This window comes from Bombus vancouverensis, chromosome 3 (assembly GCF_051014615.1).
Source record: "Bombus vancouverensis nearcticus chromosome 3, iyBomVanc1_principal, whole genome shotgun sequence".
NCBI classification, from domain to species: Eukaryota; Metazoa; Arthropoda; class Insecta; order Hymenoptera; family Apidae; genus Bombus; species Bombus vancouverensis.
Window position 1 is genome coordinate 19,222,902 of NC_134913.1, and position 13,687 is coordinate 19,236,588.

General features: G+C 44.5%; 3 protein-coding genes across 4 annotated transcripts in view; 2 read left to right on the forward strand and 1 right to left on the reverse strand.

Moving 5' to 3' along the window:
• Sec31 (COPII coat complex component secretory 31) overlaps positions 1-13,687 on the forward strand; it is a 34,533-nt gene that overhangs the window by 13,710 nt on the left and 7,136 nt on the right. The window lies entirely within an intron of this gene.
• Positions 2,431-3,786, forward strand: LOC117154066 (uncharacterized). The gene has a single exon (XM_076617025.1). It carries the CDS (start codon positions 2,431-2,433, stop codon positions 3,784-3,786), a length of 1,356 nt encoding a protein of 451 aa, XP_076473140.1.
• Positions 10,229-13,614, reverse strand: LOC117154082 (polypeptide N-acetylgalactosaminyltransferase 13). Of its 2 annotated transcripts, none has more exons than XM_033328748.2 (11): positions 13,323-13,614; positions 12,861-13,161; positions 12,580-12,689; positions 12,323-12,503; positions 12,086-12,255; positions 11,843-12,010; positions 11,641-11,740; positions 11,169-11,578; positions 10,958-11,100; positions 10,597-10,863; positions 10,229-10,521 (listed from the first exon to the last, which is right to left on the reverse strand). In XM_033328748.2, the coding sequence occupies exons 2-11, from the start codon at positions 12,995-12,997 to the stop codon at positions 10,393-10,395; spliced, it is 1,815 nt and encodes a 604-aa protein (XP_033184639.2). In that variant the 5' UTR covers positions 12,998-13,161; positions 13,323-13,614; the 3' UTR covers positions 10,229-10,392. The 2 variants fall into 2 exon arrangements, with proteins under 2 accessions (XP_033184639.2, XP_033184640.2); XM_033328749.2 differs by having other exon boundaries at positions 12,861-13,216.

Sequence of the window (13,687 nt, forward strand, 5' to 3'; positions counted from 1 at the left end):
GGATCTCGACCGATCTCTGGTAACGTCAGTCGAGCTTGATTCACGTAACAGATGTCAGTCTTTAAGGATCGTGTGCCCCGCCTTTTCTTCTTCTTGTTTCGACTGCCGTTCCACGGAACCAGCTACCGTTTCCCGTGGACATTACTCACGAAGTCGCTCGGAGAAACTCCACCTTTCGGGAGATAAAGCGGTGCCTCGGGCTTGCTCGAGGGAAACGAAATTCCGAGAAGTACGCTCCGCTCGCGATTAAGTTACCGGAAATCTGTGAAGGGAGAAGGAGCGCGCGCTCTCGTCGAAAGCCTCACGGTCGATTAAGCGGCAGCGGGCTCGTTAAACCAACATCCACCAACTACCAAACGTTCGAATTAACGACAGACAGAGATTCTGTTCGTAAAAGGCGCCTTTAAGATCGTGTTATCTGCCGTTGGACGCGTTACGTCGTCGTCGTCGTCGTCGTCGTCGTCGACGTTGTATCCCGTGAAAAATCTGATTAGCACACGCGAGTTTCTCCGGCTGGCTGACTCGGATGGGAACAAGGGAAAGTACGATATGTAAATCGAACTTAATCAACGACATCTAGACGGATGACGCGTCTCTATGCCTATCGGCTCTCTTCGCAACGAATACGATTCGCGGAGAACGCGAGGAAAGCAACGGGAACGGTCCAGTTACTATCTCTTATCGTTGGAATTCAGAATTAGCGGCTTTCTCGCTGTCCATCGATAATTCCGGTAATAAAGGCTAGGAGTGTCATTAAAGAAGCTCGAGAGAACCGTTTTCCCGGTGAGGAATTTATCTCGGTTTTTGCACGCAACGATGGGTTAACGACTCGCGAACGAAACCGTTCGGTCGTTCTGGATCATCGAACATCGTCCGGGAGGGATCGCTGTTTCCGAACCGTTCGGTACACTTTCGATTCCAACCGAACACCTAACAGTTCTCGTCGCGTTCTCTATACTCGTAATTAACGCTTTTCACTATTGTCGGTCGCGAGCTTTTTGCTCCTGCTCCTTTTACGCCGGAACGGGGTTCTTGCACCGTCGCCGACTCCTCCTTTTCCCTCGGTCCCCTTCGCTCCTCCGCCTCGTCCCCCTTCCCCCCTCACCCGTCACCAACCCTGTCACCGGCGGATTTCTCTTTCGTTGGAACTGGACAACCAGCTGAAGATTAGCTTCTTCGGTAACTGGATCGGCTCGCGTGAAACGACACCGGCTGTGAAAGGATTCTTCGATTTCTCGAATTAGCGAGAACTTCCTTCGTCGAAGATCGATCGAAGAATTCGATTAACCTTCGACAGAGCGAACGACGGTGGAAAACGAAACGGGCGAATTTCGTACAAAATGATACGCCCAGCGAAGACTTTAACGCGCGCATAAGTAACGATTTACGCGCGGTGATTTCGATGCCAGATAAGGAAACATTAACGCGACAACCTGTCTTCGTTGCAGCATGTATCGTATAACTTTCTTGCGATCTCTGTTGCACGAGCAGTGTGTTTATCCGCTGCACCCCAATTCCTTTAAACGCAGTTGGATTATAAAATCGTAATTTAAGAAATAAAACAGCTTTTTCTTGTTGATTCGCTCGAGCGATTTTACATTACGCGTGTACGTTATACGCGGACGGATCTGGCCGGAGATCGGTTTCGTAAGATCGAAATCAAAATCAAGAGAATACGATGTCCGTTGATTAAGATAGATAGCACGTGCTGTAAAAAGAAGTTTGAACCAACGGTTAACACGTCGATTATGTCACTGGCTATGAATCTCTCGTATCACGTGTCTCGTTTTAAAGCTAGATCGTTGTACGTTCTACTAGAGTTCCGTTACACGGAGATCGCATACTTAAGAACTTCGTATACATCCTCGTAGCTTGTTCCTCGCAATCTTTCATGGTAGAAATCGTTGGTGATGTGCGTTCGACGCGCGTTCGTTACCAAAGTATCTCGATATCGTTCAGCGTGACGTCAATACACGAAAACGCGAGCAATTCGAACGATCGGAAGATTAATTTCTACGGCTCCGAAAAACGTGTCGCTATCATCGCCTCCGGCTGAAAGAACATTCATCACGATATGGTTGACGCTTTGATGTATCGCGTTCAGTTTCGTAGGTTACTTAGGTAGATCTCGTTTTGACGTATAGGATAAGTTCGTGTACCTGGCAGAAACGAAAACCTTTCGGTAAATCGTATCAGTTTTTGTCGGTGATCCGAACGAGACGTGTCTGGTACGATACTTGCATTCTTTCATTGTAAATTTGCTCGTTGTTGCAGCAACGAAACAACAATGAAGATTGAAAATTAAATTGCAATGTAAACGTTCGATTTTCGATCGAATTTATTTTCAGTGACTGTAAAGAATTTGTCGGTCGTTTCAGATCATTCCGAGCGACGAGCAGGAGCAAAGCCGAGGGTGACAGAAGCGGTGTGATGAGCGGATATCTCGGTAACATTCCCCTGCCCCCAACGTTGTTGCACGACCCGAAGTACCCTCCAGCCATGCGGGAGAAAGACTCGAGTCCGAGAAAAATGCCGGGCCACATCAGCCCGAAGCAAGCCAGCATCTATCCGTTGAGCGTTCGCGTGCCGGACGTTGAAGAATTGCCATACGATTTGAGCCACGGCCACGGTCGTGGCCTGTCGAGTCCCACGAATCAACAGCAACACCGGCAACAGCCGCATATGAGTCCGGCGGCTAGACCACCTCAATCTCATCATCAGGAGGATCTCGACTGCGAACCGTTGGATCTTCGCGTCGATCACAAGAAGGAAAGACTCACGGACGAGAATCAGAACGAGATAGAGGTTCTGAACCAAAATAGTCTCGGCGGAAGTCTTCCCTATCATACGGTTCTGTTTCCTCAGCATCATGCCGTTCATCCGTTGGTCCTCGAAGCCATGTACCGGTCGCACCATCACAGTTCGTCGGTACCAGATCTGCCTAAAATCCAAGTGCGGGCGTTACCGACCATGGTACCATTGCCACCGAACAGATTCTCTTCCACCACTTCCTCCACGTCGTCCTCTTCCTCTCAGGCTGCCGCGAGAGTTCCGAGTCCCTCGAGTGGCCAGCAACATCAGCCACAGCAACAAAGTCACTCGAGTCAACAGCAGCAGCAACAGCAGCAGCAACAACAAGCTTCCAATCTTCCACCTTACTCCATCAGCGTTCAAGCCGGTCTAAAGCCGAAGGACAGATACTCGTGCAAATTCTGCGGTAAAGTGTTCCCCAGATCGGCGAACCTGACGCGGCACCTGAGGACGCACACCGGCGAGCAGCCGTACAAGTGCAAGTACTGCGAGAGAAGCTTCAGCATCTCCAGCAACCTTCAACGTCACGTCAGGAATATCCACAACAAGGAAAAGCCGTTCAAGTGTCCGCTGTGCGAACGATGTTTCGGACAGCAGACCAACCTGGACAGACACTTGAAGAAACACGACGCCGATGGCCCAACGATACTGGACGAAGTTAGATCGAGGTACCACGGACAATTGCCGAGAGCGGACGAGTCTTACTTCGAAGAGATTCGCAGTTTCATGGGCAAGATCACCTCGCAGAGACAAGGAATACCGTACTTCCCTGGTCTGCTGGGTCATGGAGGAGACGATTTCAGGAACGACAAACAACAACTTCAGCTGGAAGAGAAGAGAGGCGATTCTTCCTACTTCAGCGACAGGGATAACCTGAGCTCGAGGTCGAGCAGCACCGCCAGCAGACCCGAGAGCGTGCAAGAGGAGCAACGAGAAGTTAATTCCCCGCCATTGTCCCCTGGAAATAACACCTGAGTCGGGGAATCCGATCGTACGTCCGACGATTCCTCGTCGGGTACGATTAATTAGACATCGAAGTATCCCCGAATCGATACGGTTCCTTGGGATTTCAAGTTTCGTCGATACGTCGCCGTCCGTTCGGTGGACGACCAAACCATCGCTCGTGAATAGCGGCCCGTTTACCCGAGGACAAAGTATCGATCTTACCGTTGACGAATTACTTTTACGCAACGGACTTGTTTCGCTAATTTTACATTCTCGTGTAATTCTAACTCTCGGTAACTAGAATTCATCGTGTTCAGACGTTGATCAAACGAAGAGGTGCCTTACAGAACGTGCCTGAAATGTTTTCCGAAGTATTTGATGCGCAGAGACTTACAATTAGCCGAGGCGGACGATAAAACTCGACTTTAAGTAGTATCTTAGTACCATTAGACGTCAGATTATTACGTTCCAGTAGGGCAAGGTGGACTAATAAAATACGTGCAATTCCGTTCTTAAATTAATCGACAAGGCAGTGTTATGGAAGGAACTATACTATCGTCGATCGAAGACAAAATTTTATATAATTCTATAAAGTACAATAACCTTCTGTACTTTGAAGATTAATTTACACGGAACGTGTATAAACGCGCGAGGGCTGACAAACTGTAACTCAATTCTCGTCGTATTCGTCCTCTTTTCTCGTCCAAAATTCCGTTTTCAAAATTAGCAAGTTAGCGGAATCGCGTAGCTACTCGTTAGAATATTCGCTGCTCGATTCGAAGGGCAAAGCTAGATAATTTGCAGCGACTGTTGCCAGGAACAGCCAGGAGACGAAATCGTCGAACAATACCAAGCACCACAGGGGAAATACCGAATGGCTGAAAACGACGCTTCGCGATTTTACGACCTAGAAAGTGAATTTTAACCACTCCATCGCCTCGATCCTAATCCGCGGTGTCGATCACCGACGACCGACTATGAAATAGAAATCGATGGGCGGATCCGTGCGGTCGTCGATCGTCCTCGGCCGGAAAGAACGAGAAACTCGATGCCCGCGACACGAGTCGTTAAGTTCTTCGTTGAGTTCGTCATCGAGGAAGTTGGAGACGCGACGTCAGAGCGTGGAACGGTTTTCATAAAGCAAGAAATCATCGAAAGAACGGGTTGTCTTGGCATTCGAGTTGTCCGCGGATCGTTATAGCCGTCCGTATCGTCGACTTTCATTTATCGAATTAGAAAAGTTGAACGAGCAGAAATTACGCAAAGTTTAAAACGATGAAACGATCGTGCAAAGATGAAACGGATCAAAGGATTGTGCAAAGACGGAGAAATTAACGGCGCACTTTAGGATGAATCTTACATCGAAGATAAATAACACCGAATACGTGGGAAAACACGCAGGAAAAGCAGCTTCCTGTAGCCGACCATTACCATTACCAGAACGACTCGATGAAGCTGGTAAAGGCGCCATCGGCCGGATCCCACACGATCCTACGTGCCCCTGGTTTCCTGCGGATGATCGCTGGAAACCGTACCCGGGGCGAAACGATCCGATCGCTTTCCGTTCGTGGTTACGAATTCATCTGAACTTTCTAATCGACGCGAGTGTACGGGTGGCGTTTCGACCTTGGGAGTAAGCGGGACCCGCTTCGATTAATTACGCTCGATCTAGATCGAACAGCCGGCCAACGGAGTACCGTACGAACGCTTCTAAAATTGGCACCGGATGGTTACGTGGGCGACTCGTAATCCGCTAGAAATCCGGCTGGTGGAAAGTTGGACGTTTTTTGCACTCATCTTGCACGGATTGAATGAAATTGGCCGGGTTTCGTATTTACGACGCGGAGGATCATTGAGCAACGACTGGGTGATTGGCAAGAGAGGAAACTCGGCGCGAGAAACGTGGAATCACGGTACCAAAGATCGAAACGCTAGCGAAACGAAAAATTCCGCGAGAAGATTAGCGAGGAAGGAATTTCGCTTCGGAAACATGGAAATTAGGGAAATTAAAGCGCACGAGAGTAGAGGGAAGCGAGTGGAAAAGCGAGAGGGAGGTTGGAAGCGATGGAATCGGCTGCCGGCACGGTACTAGGTGGCAATTTATCGGTACTTTCTACCATGTACCGACATTCACTGTAAGTAGCGCAGGTGCAGAGGTGCACGATATGGCGAACCACGCGGTCAGCAGATCATCTTGACCTTGGTAAATACGATCGACGAGCGATTAAGCGAAAAGCGCGACGAGGAGAGGCCTGGGCGTATTCTTTCCCAAGGAATCCGAAGAAACGGTGGCGCGGAGGATTCGAGTGGTGACGCGTGAGAAACTATTTGCGCTTTCTAATTTGAAATGTCGGCGATCTTCTAAATTACAGGAGCCGCCGACTAAATGAAACGCGAACCTCGAACAACCGCGACCTTGATATCTAGCCGATAAAAATCGTCATCGACTGGCAAATGCAACGCATTGCAACAAACAAACGCGATAAAATCGTCCCTGGAATCGTAAACGACGGAAAAACTAACGTCGCTTTTGCTCGACGCAACTTTGGTAGGAAACTTTGCAACTAGAATTCTACTGAATGTTGAATACCAATAACCGGAAGATTGGCGACAGAGTTGAAACATTGAAATTTATTTCACGATGCGAAGCTACGAAACGGTCGACAGGAGTTTGTCTGGAAGTCGGGAAATGGAGAGAGAGAGAGAGAGAGAGAGAAAGAGAGAGAAAGAGAGAGAGAGAAAGAGGCGGTGGAGTTCCTTTCGTCAATGCATCAGCATGCGCATCTGGAATCGGAGGATCCGCGCGCGGCATGCAACGACGTGTGTGTTCACAAAATCCATTTTAAGAGCGAACCGATTTCGTAAGGAGATCGATGCAACGCGTTACGAGGACGTGGCCCGAGGTGTGACTAAGCTTCTACGGTATAGATATCTCTCTCCTCCGCGGCGCTACGCGAACGAAGCCTCGAGAGAGGATGGCAGGCCCTGTTTTTCTTGCCTCACGCATACGATCCCGACCGACGATGGCCTCGGACCTCTGTTGCGTTACACTTTTGCCACGCCCCGATCGGACGGGCAAGCTCATCGCGAAAGTGAAACGCAATAAAAGAGTCACATCGAAGCGAGAGAGTCTCGACATCCATGAAGCGTTAACAGAGAGATACAGCCGAGAGAAGGAACGAACGAATCGACGAGTCCTCGCGGATCCAGACGAAGAGAACGATGGACGAACGTCCGAACGAGGAGAAAGAAAGATCGATCGAAACCCACGAGCCTTGGAAATCGATTTCCTCGCCACCTCCCACAGTCACCGATCCGACGTATTTCGACCGAAATTCCGCAGTCGGTTTAACTCGTCGTTCCCCGATCCCCGAACCCCGATCCCGTTGCACGTGCTACTCCTCGAATGTCTCCTCTCCCTTCTGTCTTCGTTTCGTTTTCAGAAATCAACTCGTACGCGAGCTGTATACTCGAATAAAGCTAACACCGCGATTCTTCTCTTCTCCTTCTAAATCGTTCAACGTAATAGCGAAGCGAAGCCACCACTTTCCAGAAAAATACGCGAATCTCCGTTTGGAGTGGTCGCTAGTTTCCACGCTAGGCGATCCGTCGACCAGTTGCCTGAAAAAAAAAAAAAGAGGCCGCGAAATTTCTCGGAGACGAGTCTATCCACAAAATCGCGGCATGTTCTCACGTCCGAGCGCCGGTTTTTTCGATCTCATCTCGTTCCAGTTTGCACGCGTGATTTCACTGGACAGGTTAGCACGATTCGAATTACGACAGCCTGTTGTTACGAGGACAGGGAAAAACGTGGTACGAAAAAGATCCGACGCTTTGCAAACCCTGCTAGAAATTGCGATTCCATCGTGGTGTTGGAAATGCTCGCTCTTACCTTTCGATTTCGAGACGCGATTAGACGGATTCCCCGGCTCCTGTTTTCCAATCATTGTATATACGTAAGAACGCGCGATATTTTAGCGATACGAATCGTATTAGCGAATTATAATATAATAAAATACATGTACCTATATAGCTGCTAGAATTTGAAACGAGGCTCAATTTAGTTAGTCGAAGTCGTCGCAAAGGTATTAGTTCATCGCGCGTCGGCGAGTTCCGCGAGATCTAAATACGAGCGTTATCGTTCCGGCGACGAACCGAGACGAACTCGTCGATGGGCGAATCGCTAGAAGCAGCTAATCCCGCGAACGATCTGCGTGCAATTTCAACGAACGATCTCACCCAAACGCGTTCGTCTGTCGAGCATCGACTCGAGGGAAAATGGTGCGCGAAATGCATCGAAATCGAGTTTGCTTGAAACGACGGGGGTGATAGTTCTCGCGCGTCGTCCTACTCATCGCAACTAAACATAGTCAGCCCCGCGCAACGTGTACCAGGCGGATCGTGAAAGAGTACCGTTTTAATGATATTGATATATATACGTATATATGTATCAAATAGATATATATATATATATAAACATAGAGTTGTATATGCAAAATGGATATAAATATAATATATATGTGCGTGCGTGTGTGTGTAAATCGCACGACGATTGTGATTTCACCGAGGTTACCGAGTTATACGTATTTACCGTTTAGCCAGAAACAGGCGCCGCGCCGCCAGCCGACCAAGCTATCAAGCGCTCGTTACCTTTTAGAACCGCTAGCTCGTAAGTGTGCGCAGGTGTTGTCCATCCACGCTCAGTTTTGTCTTTTATTTTCCTTTTTCCTTCGTTTTTTTTTTTTTTTTTTCACATAGTCAAATTTCAATAGGGCGACCCAACGCCGATCGAATCGCAGGGATCGCTGTCACCACGAGATCAACGAATCCTCTGCCTCCATATGTGTCGCGTCCCTTCACCTTTCGTTTCAATTGTAAATTTGGTTGCAATCGTAAAGTTGAACGGACGGTCGTACACGTTCGCTAGTGTGGATGATCTCGTCGCGAAAACGAAAGATATTACCGCTCTTTTCTTACGAACGATTTTCCTTCTTAAGTGCTCCTACTTTATACTTAAGTTAAAAAGAACACACACACACTGTCTGTTTTAGCCCCCGTAGTCGCGCGTCCTGTAGAACATAGTGGTGAACTGTATATATGTTTATATGTAATATTCGATTTGAAAAAATATATATATGGATGTACACATACAGAGAAAGAGAGAGAAACGAAGTTACAGGTGGAAATTTATTTTAAAGAAACTCTCGTCGTACTTGCGTTTACTTTCTCCGCTCTCTCACGGCGTTTCTGCCGCCTATACGTATACCTCTGCGAACCTTTCATTAAACTCCCTATTTTTGCGTCCCTACAATTTCGCGAGCTTCTCCGTGATTATGAGACGCGATTAAAAGAAAGTTAAGACTGCAAAGACGAATCAACTTGCCTTTCTCGATGCAACGGAATTATCTAATAATTCCTGTTTCCTTCTAACGCGAGAAAAATCCGAGCACTTGCAAAGCAACGGTAGATGCGTAGATCTGACGAGTCGAAAGTTCAAGTTTTTCCGAAGATGGTCGCGATCGAGTGGTCAACGCATCTGAATCGTCGTCTTGACTTTTCTATTCTTCGTTCGCCGATTCTTCCAGATCTCCTTTCTATTTTTATCGTTTATTCGTTGATATACACGTAATGTAAAGTTTCTTTTTTATCAGGAATATAATAGTTGTAAAAATATAAAGATAAAGACTATGTAAAATTTCGATGGACGTCGGAGAATCGTTGCTTCCACCGAAAGATAATCGAATCGCACGATTCCGTGTCTATGAATGCGAATTGACGAATTCAAAGAAAAGACTCGTACGGATTAACGCGCTTAACGATACCGATCCATAAATAAAGACTCGCTCATCTCGACCAAACTTGGCCTGGAGGTGATCGTAACGAACAGGGAGACTAGGCCGCTTCGAGCTAAGTGGCTTCTTGGCCTCGCCGAGGACATGACTTTGACCCACATATCGGTAAACTACGCCAACCAGACTATTGGTACGAATTCTGATTGTTCTACTCGAAACGACGCTTAAAACGCCTCTCTAAAAAACCTATTCCACTCGACGTTCGTCGCTTTCGTAGAGAACTTTTTTGGCAAAAAAAAAAATAAATAGCCACGATATAGATAGGGATAAAATGAAATTTGATAAATTTGCGATATTCGTGGGACCACTTATCCATGTAAATAGGTACTTTCCGTCTAGATACATTTGATACCGTAAATGCAAAATTCGCGTAATCTCGAGAACAACGCAACCTTGATAAGATCGACGATAAAGATGATTCGTCGCGTGTAGCCTTAGTGGTTCGATGAATCACCTACTACGGACAGCATCTTCTCCGGAATTGACAATGACGTATTACCTACTTGAGAAACTTCTATATTAGCCTGGCAAAAACGTGTGCGACACACGTTTAATCAAGATGACGCCAAAGTTCATAAATCGAATGCATCGAATAGTTCCTTTTTATAAATATTGACAACTTTTATAAAAGAGCCAGCCATACATTTATTTACAAATATTTCCTGTAGAAATAGCCGCAAGTATATGAAAGTAAAAATTCGTAAATTAAATTTCCATTAGAAATAATTTGTACAAATGTATCGTGTTTTGAGATAGCGTTCGATATAAGAAAATACCGATGTTATTATTTCCAAGGAATCGATTCCAATAACCATTTCTGATCGATGTTTTTTGTACAAGCTGCTATCACAGGACCCTCGTCGTTCTTTGATTGCAAACACATTCCGGAAGATACGTGCACGAAAGTCTTCGACTAAAAAGGACAAAATAAAAATTCAGAATTTATCCAAAGCTTATAAACGAATACAGGTAAAAATTCGAAACACACTTGTTCGTCATATCGCCATTTTTGTCTATCGTGGCCGCTACACGCCATTATCTTGACCTTTGGTGTCTTGTGCTGGGTGTCATGGTCGGGTGCATCCAAGCAGACGCTCTCATCGGTCATTATAATTCCATCCGTCGTCATCACAAACATTTGACTAAGTATTGGTCGTGGAAGGCACGTTTCAAGGACTGCATATCCCGAGGGTTGAGAATACGTCCCTTTCGCGGTTGGTCGCATAATGCATTTGTTCGATGAAATATGCAGAATCTGAAATATATCGTAATCAAAATACATGAATAGTTATTACGATGATTTAACGTTTAAGCTTTTTATTTAATAATAATTTTAAACTTAGATCTACCCGTCCAAAGAAACGGTCGTCTTTCGGAAAGAAGTGTTCTGGCCATATATTATTCAAATACCACTCGAAGTTCTTACATTGTAGCCTCTTACGTAATTCCAATCTACCTCGAACTGGTTGTTTGTCTCTTAATTTAGCTGCCTCTGAAAGGAGACGTACAGTGAGCGCTTAATTCATTTGTGAAACAATCTTTTAAAGAAAGTTTAATTACCTGTATTAAATTTAAAATAAAATTCTGCCCATTCGTCCATCCAAACCAAGGCTACTCTAGCGAGATTCCCATATAGAATCTCCCCGACACCGCCTGGGAACGTATACGGTGAGGATTTTCGAAAGAGATGCCCCACGTGAGAGCAGGGAGCGATCTCGATGCTACCGCCGCATTGCCATACTCGAAAAGATAATTCCAAATTTTCACCGCCCCAAATTTTCATTTGATCGTCGTAACTCCCTAGTTCAAAAAAGTAATTTCGATTCATAGAGAACAATCCTCCAGCCATGGCGGGTGTTCTGAACGGTTCGACGATATTTTCACGCCTCTCTTTCAACAATCGACCGTTTAACGTTAGCCAGCGAAAATGCAAATCCCAGTTAAATGCACCCCAGTGTAACTCGAAAGACCTGCGATATTGTATTGTTATTTATTTAATTGTCAAAAGATGGTGAACATAATTATATCTCACCGTGTATAACTGAAAGTATCGTCATTTATTATATCGATAACAGGTGATACTACCCTAGTTCTATTCTTAGCAACCGCTTCAAGTAAGGGTTCCAACCATCCTAAAACATATTGATGTAAACGTCGTAATAAAAAATATATCGTTTTATCGTGTATGTAATGCTGTATTTATCATAAAAATATTAACAAAAGAGCTTACCTACCAACCGTGCATTCGCAATGTGCGTCAAGGAATGTGAGGACTTCCCCTTTGGCTCTGTTGGCACCTAGAAGCCTCGCATTCACTAATCCTATACGTTTCCTGGAACGAAGAACCTTAACGGAAACTTTTAAATTCTTTACATGTTCATCTAACGCGTCCTTCAAAAAATCTAACAAACAAGAAATTTGTTTTTTAAAGCATGTACAAAGAGTACAAGTATTAATAAAAGATATTATTTGTTTACCTCTGTCACTATTGTCATCAACGAGAATAATTTCTTCTAACAAATGCCTTGGCGATCTATTAATTACGCTATATACAGTCCTGAGTAACGTACTCCAAGCTTCGTTATGGAAGACGATAATTATCGACGTTTTCGGTAAGTTACCTACGTTCATATATCGTGTTATGCACCTGCAATCGGTAAATTACCTACTGCTGATATGTTATAGATAAGATAAATGTCCAATAAACACATTACCCTTTTCTTCTAACATCTGGTAGAGATCGATTCAATGGTATTCTATCACTAGCCATCAAATTAAATCGATTGATTTGAAAAAGCTGCTGCATTTTATAAAAGTCTTTCGCCGGTACAAGAACCGGATTGCCATTCTTTCCCTCAAATGGCCGTGGATCAAACATATTTTTGTTAATGAGATCTATTAATGAAAAATAGAAGATACGACTGAATTCATTAAGAATTAAGTACGAATTATTACGTATTTCGTAATTTACCTTTCGTAATATTCGGAGCTTTCATTGGATCCACAGAATCTCCAATATAATGTCCTACTACTACATGTACTCCTTTACGATCTATGTAATCTCTTTGATTGTCTAAGAGCCTGGGAATGAAAAGAAGGTGCAGAACGAAATTACAGTATTGAAATTGGTAAATTCATCTACAGTGATTAATATTCTATTCCAATTATTTCTCGAAAAGAAACAATAATGTTCCTTTTTAATGATATTTTCAAGAATTTTAATTACGAATTTTCATTTTCGTAATCACTTACCGAAGTGAAACGTAATCGTTAGGAGAATCTTCGTCCTCTCGCCTTTTCCATGACCAAACGAAGAATATTCCCATCAAAAGAGCAATCGAGAGAATGATCGACCACGCGCGACAAGACTTTCTCAGTCGTGGCCACATCGTGATCCTCGTTGAGAGAACGCTAAACTTAACTAATTTTGACAATAACTACACATCTATCTCATTATGGAATAGTTAACTGTTATCGTTGAAGCCGCACTTCCGTTATAACATACTTTTCATCGCGGGTCATCGTGAAAAGTAATTACGATGTCTACCTTGAACTGGAGAACATTACGAAAGTCTCGATAAATGTTCGTGCTATTATTTAAGTAATTTCTATAAAGAAAAGTTCCATTTACTTTATCATTACGCAAATTACAATGAAAGTGAAAATAAGAAGAAAATACAGTCTTCAAGGTTTGTAATCAATTTTATAGTTTACCTGAATTCGAATCAAAAACGCATCACGAGTTTTAGCGGTGGAGTACACGGAATGCGCTGAAACGATTTCAGACATGTGTACATATGTATGTACCTCACATACGTATATGACATCGAGAAGATGATTCCTGTCGTTATTTCTATACGATAAACACTATTTTTTCATGAAATAAAAAATTATCGCACTGTCAATGGGTACTATTAGGATTCTATTGAATTAAAATAGCGCACAGAAATTTATATTGCATGCATACTGCCACAGATTCGACGACTGGAATGAATTCCAAGGAGCTAGGACGCTATGAATAACGCAGTGTTGTATCAAAACACTTTGTAACCCCACATCTTCAATTAAACACGTTTAAA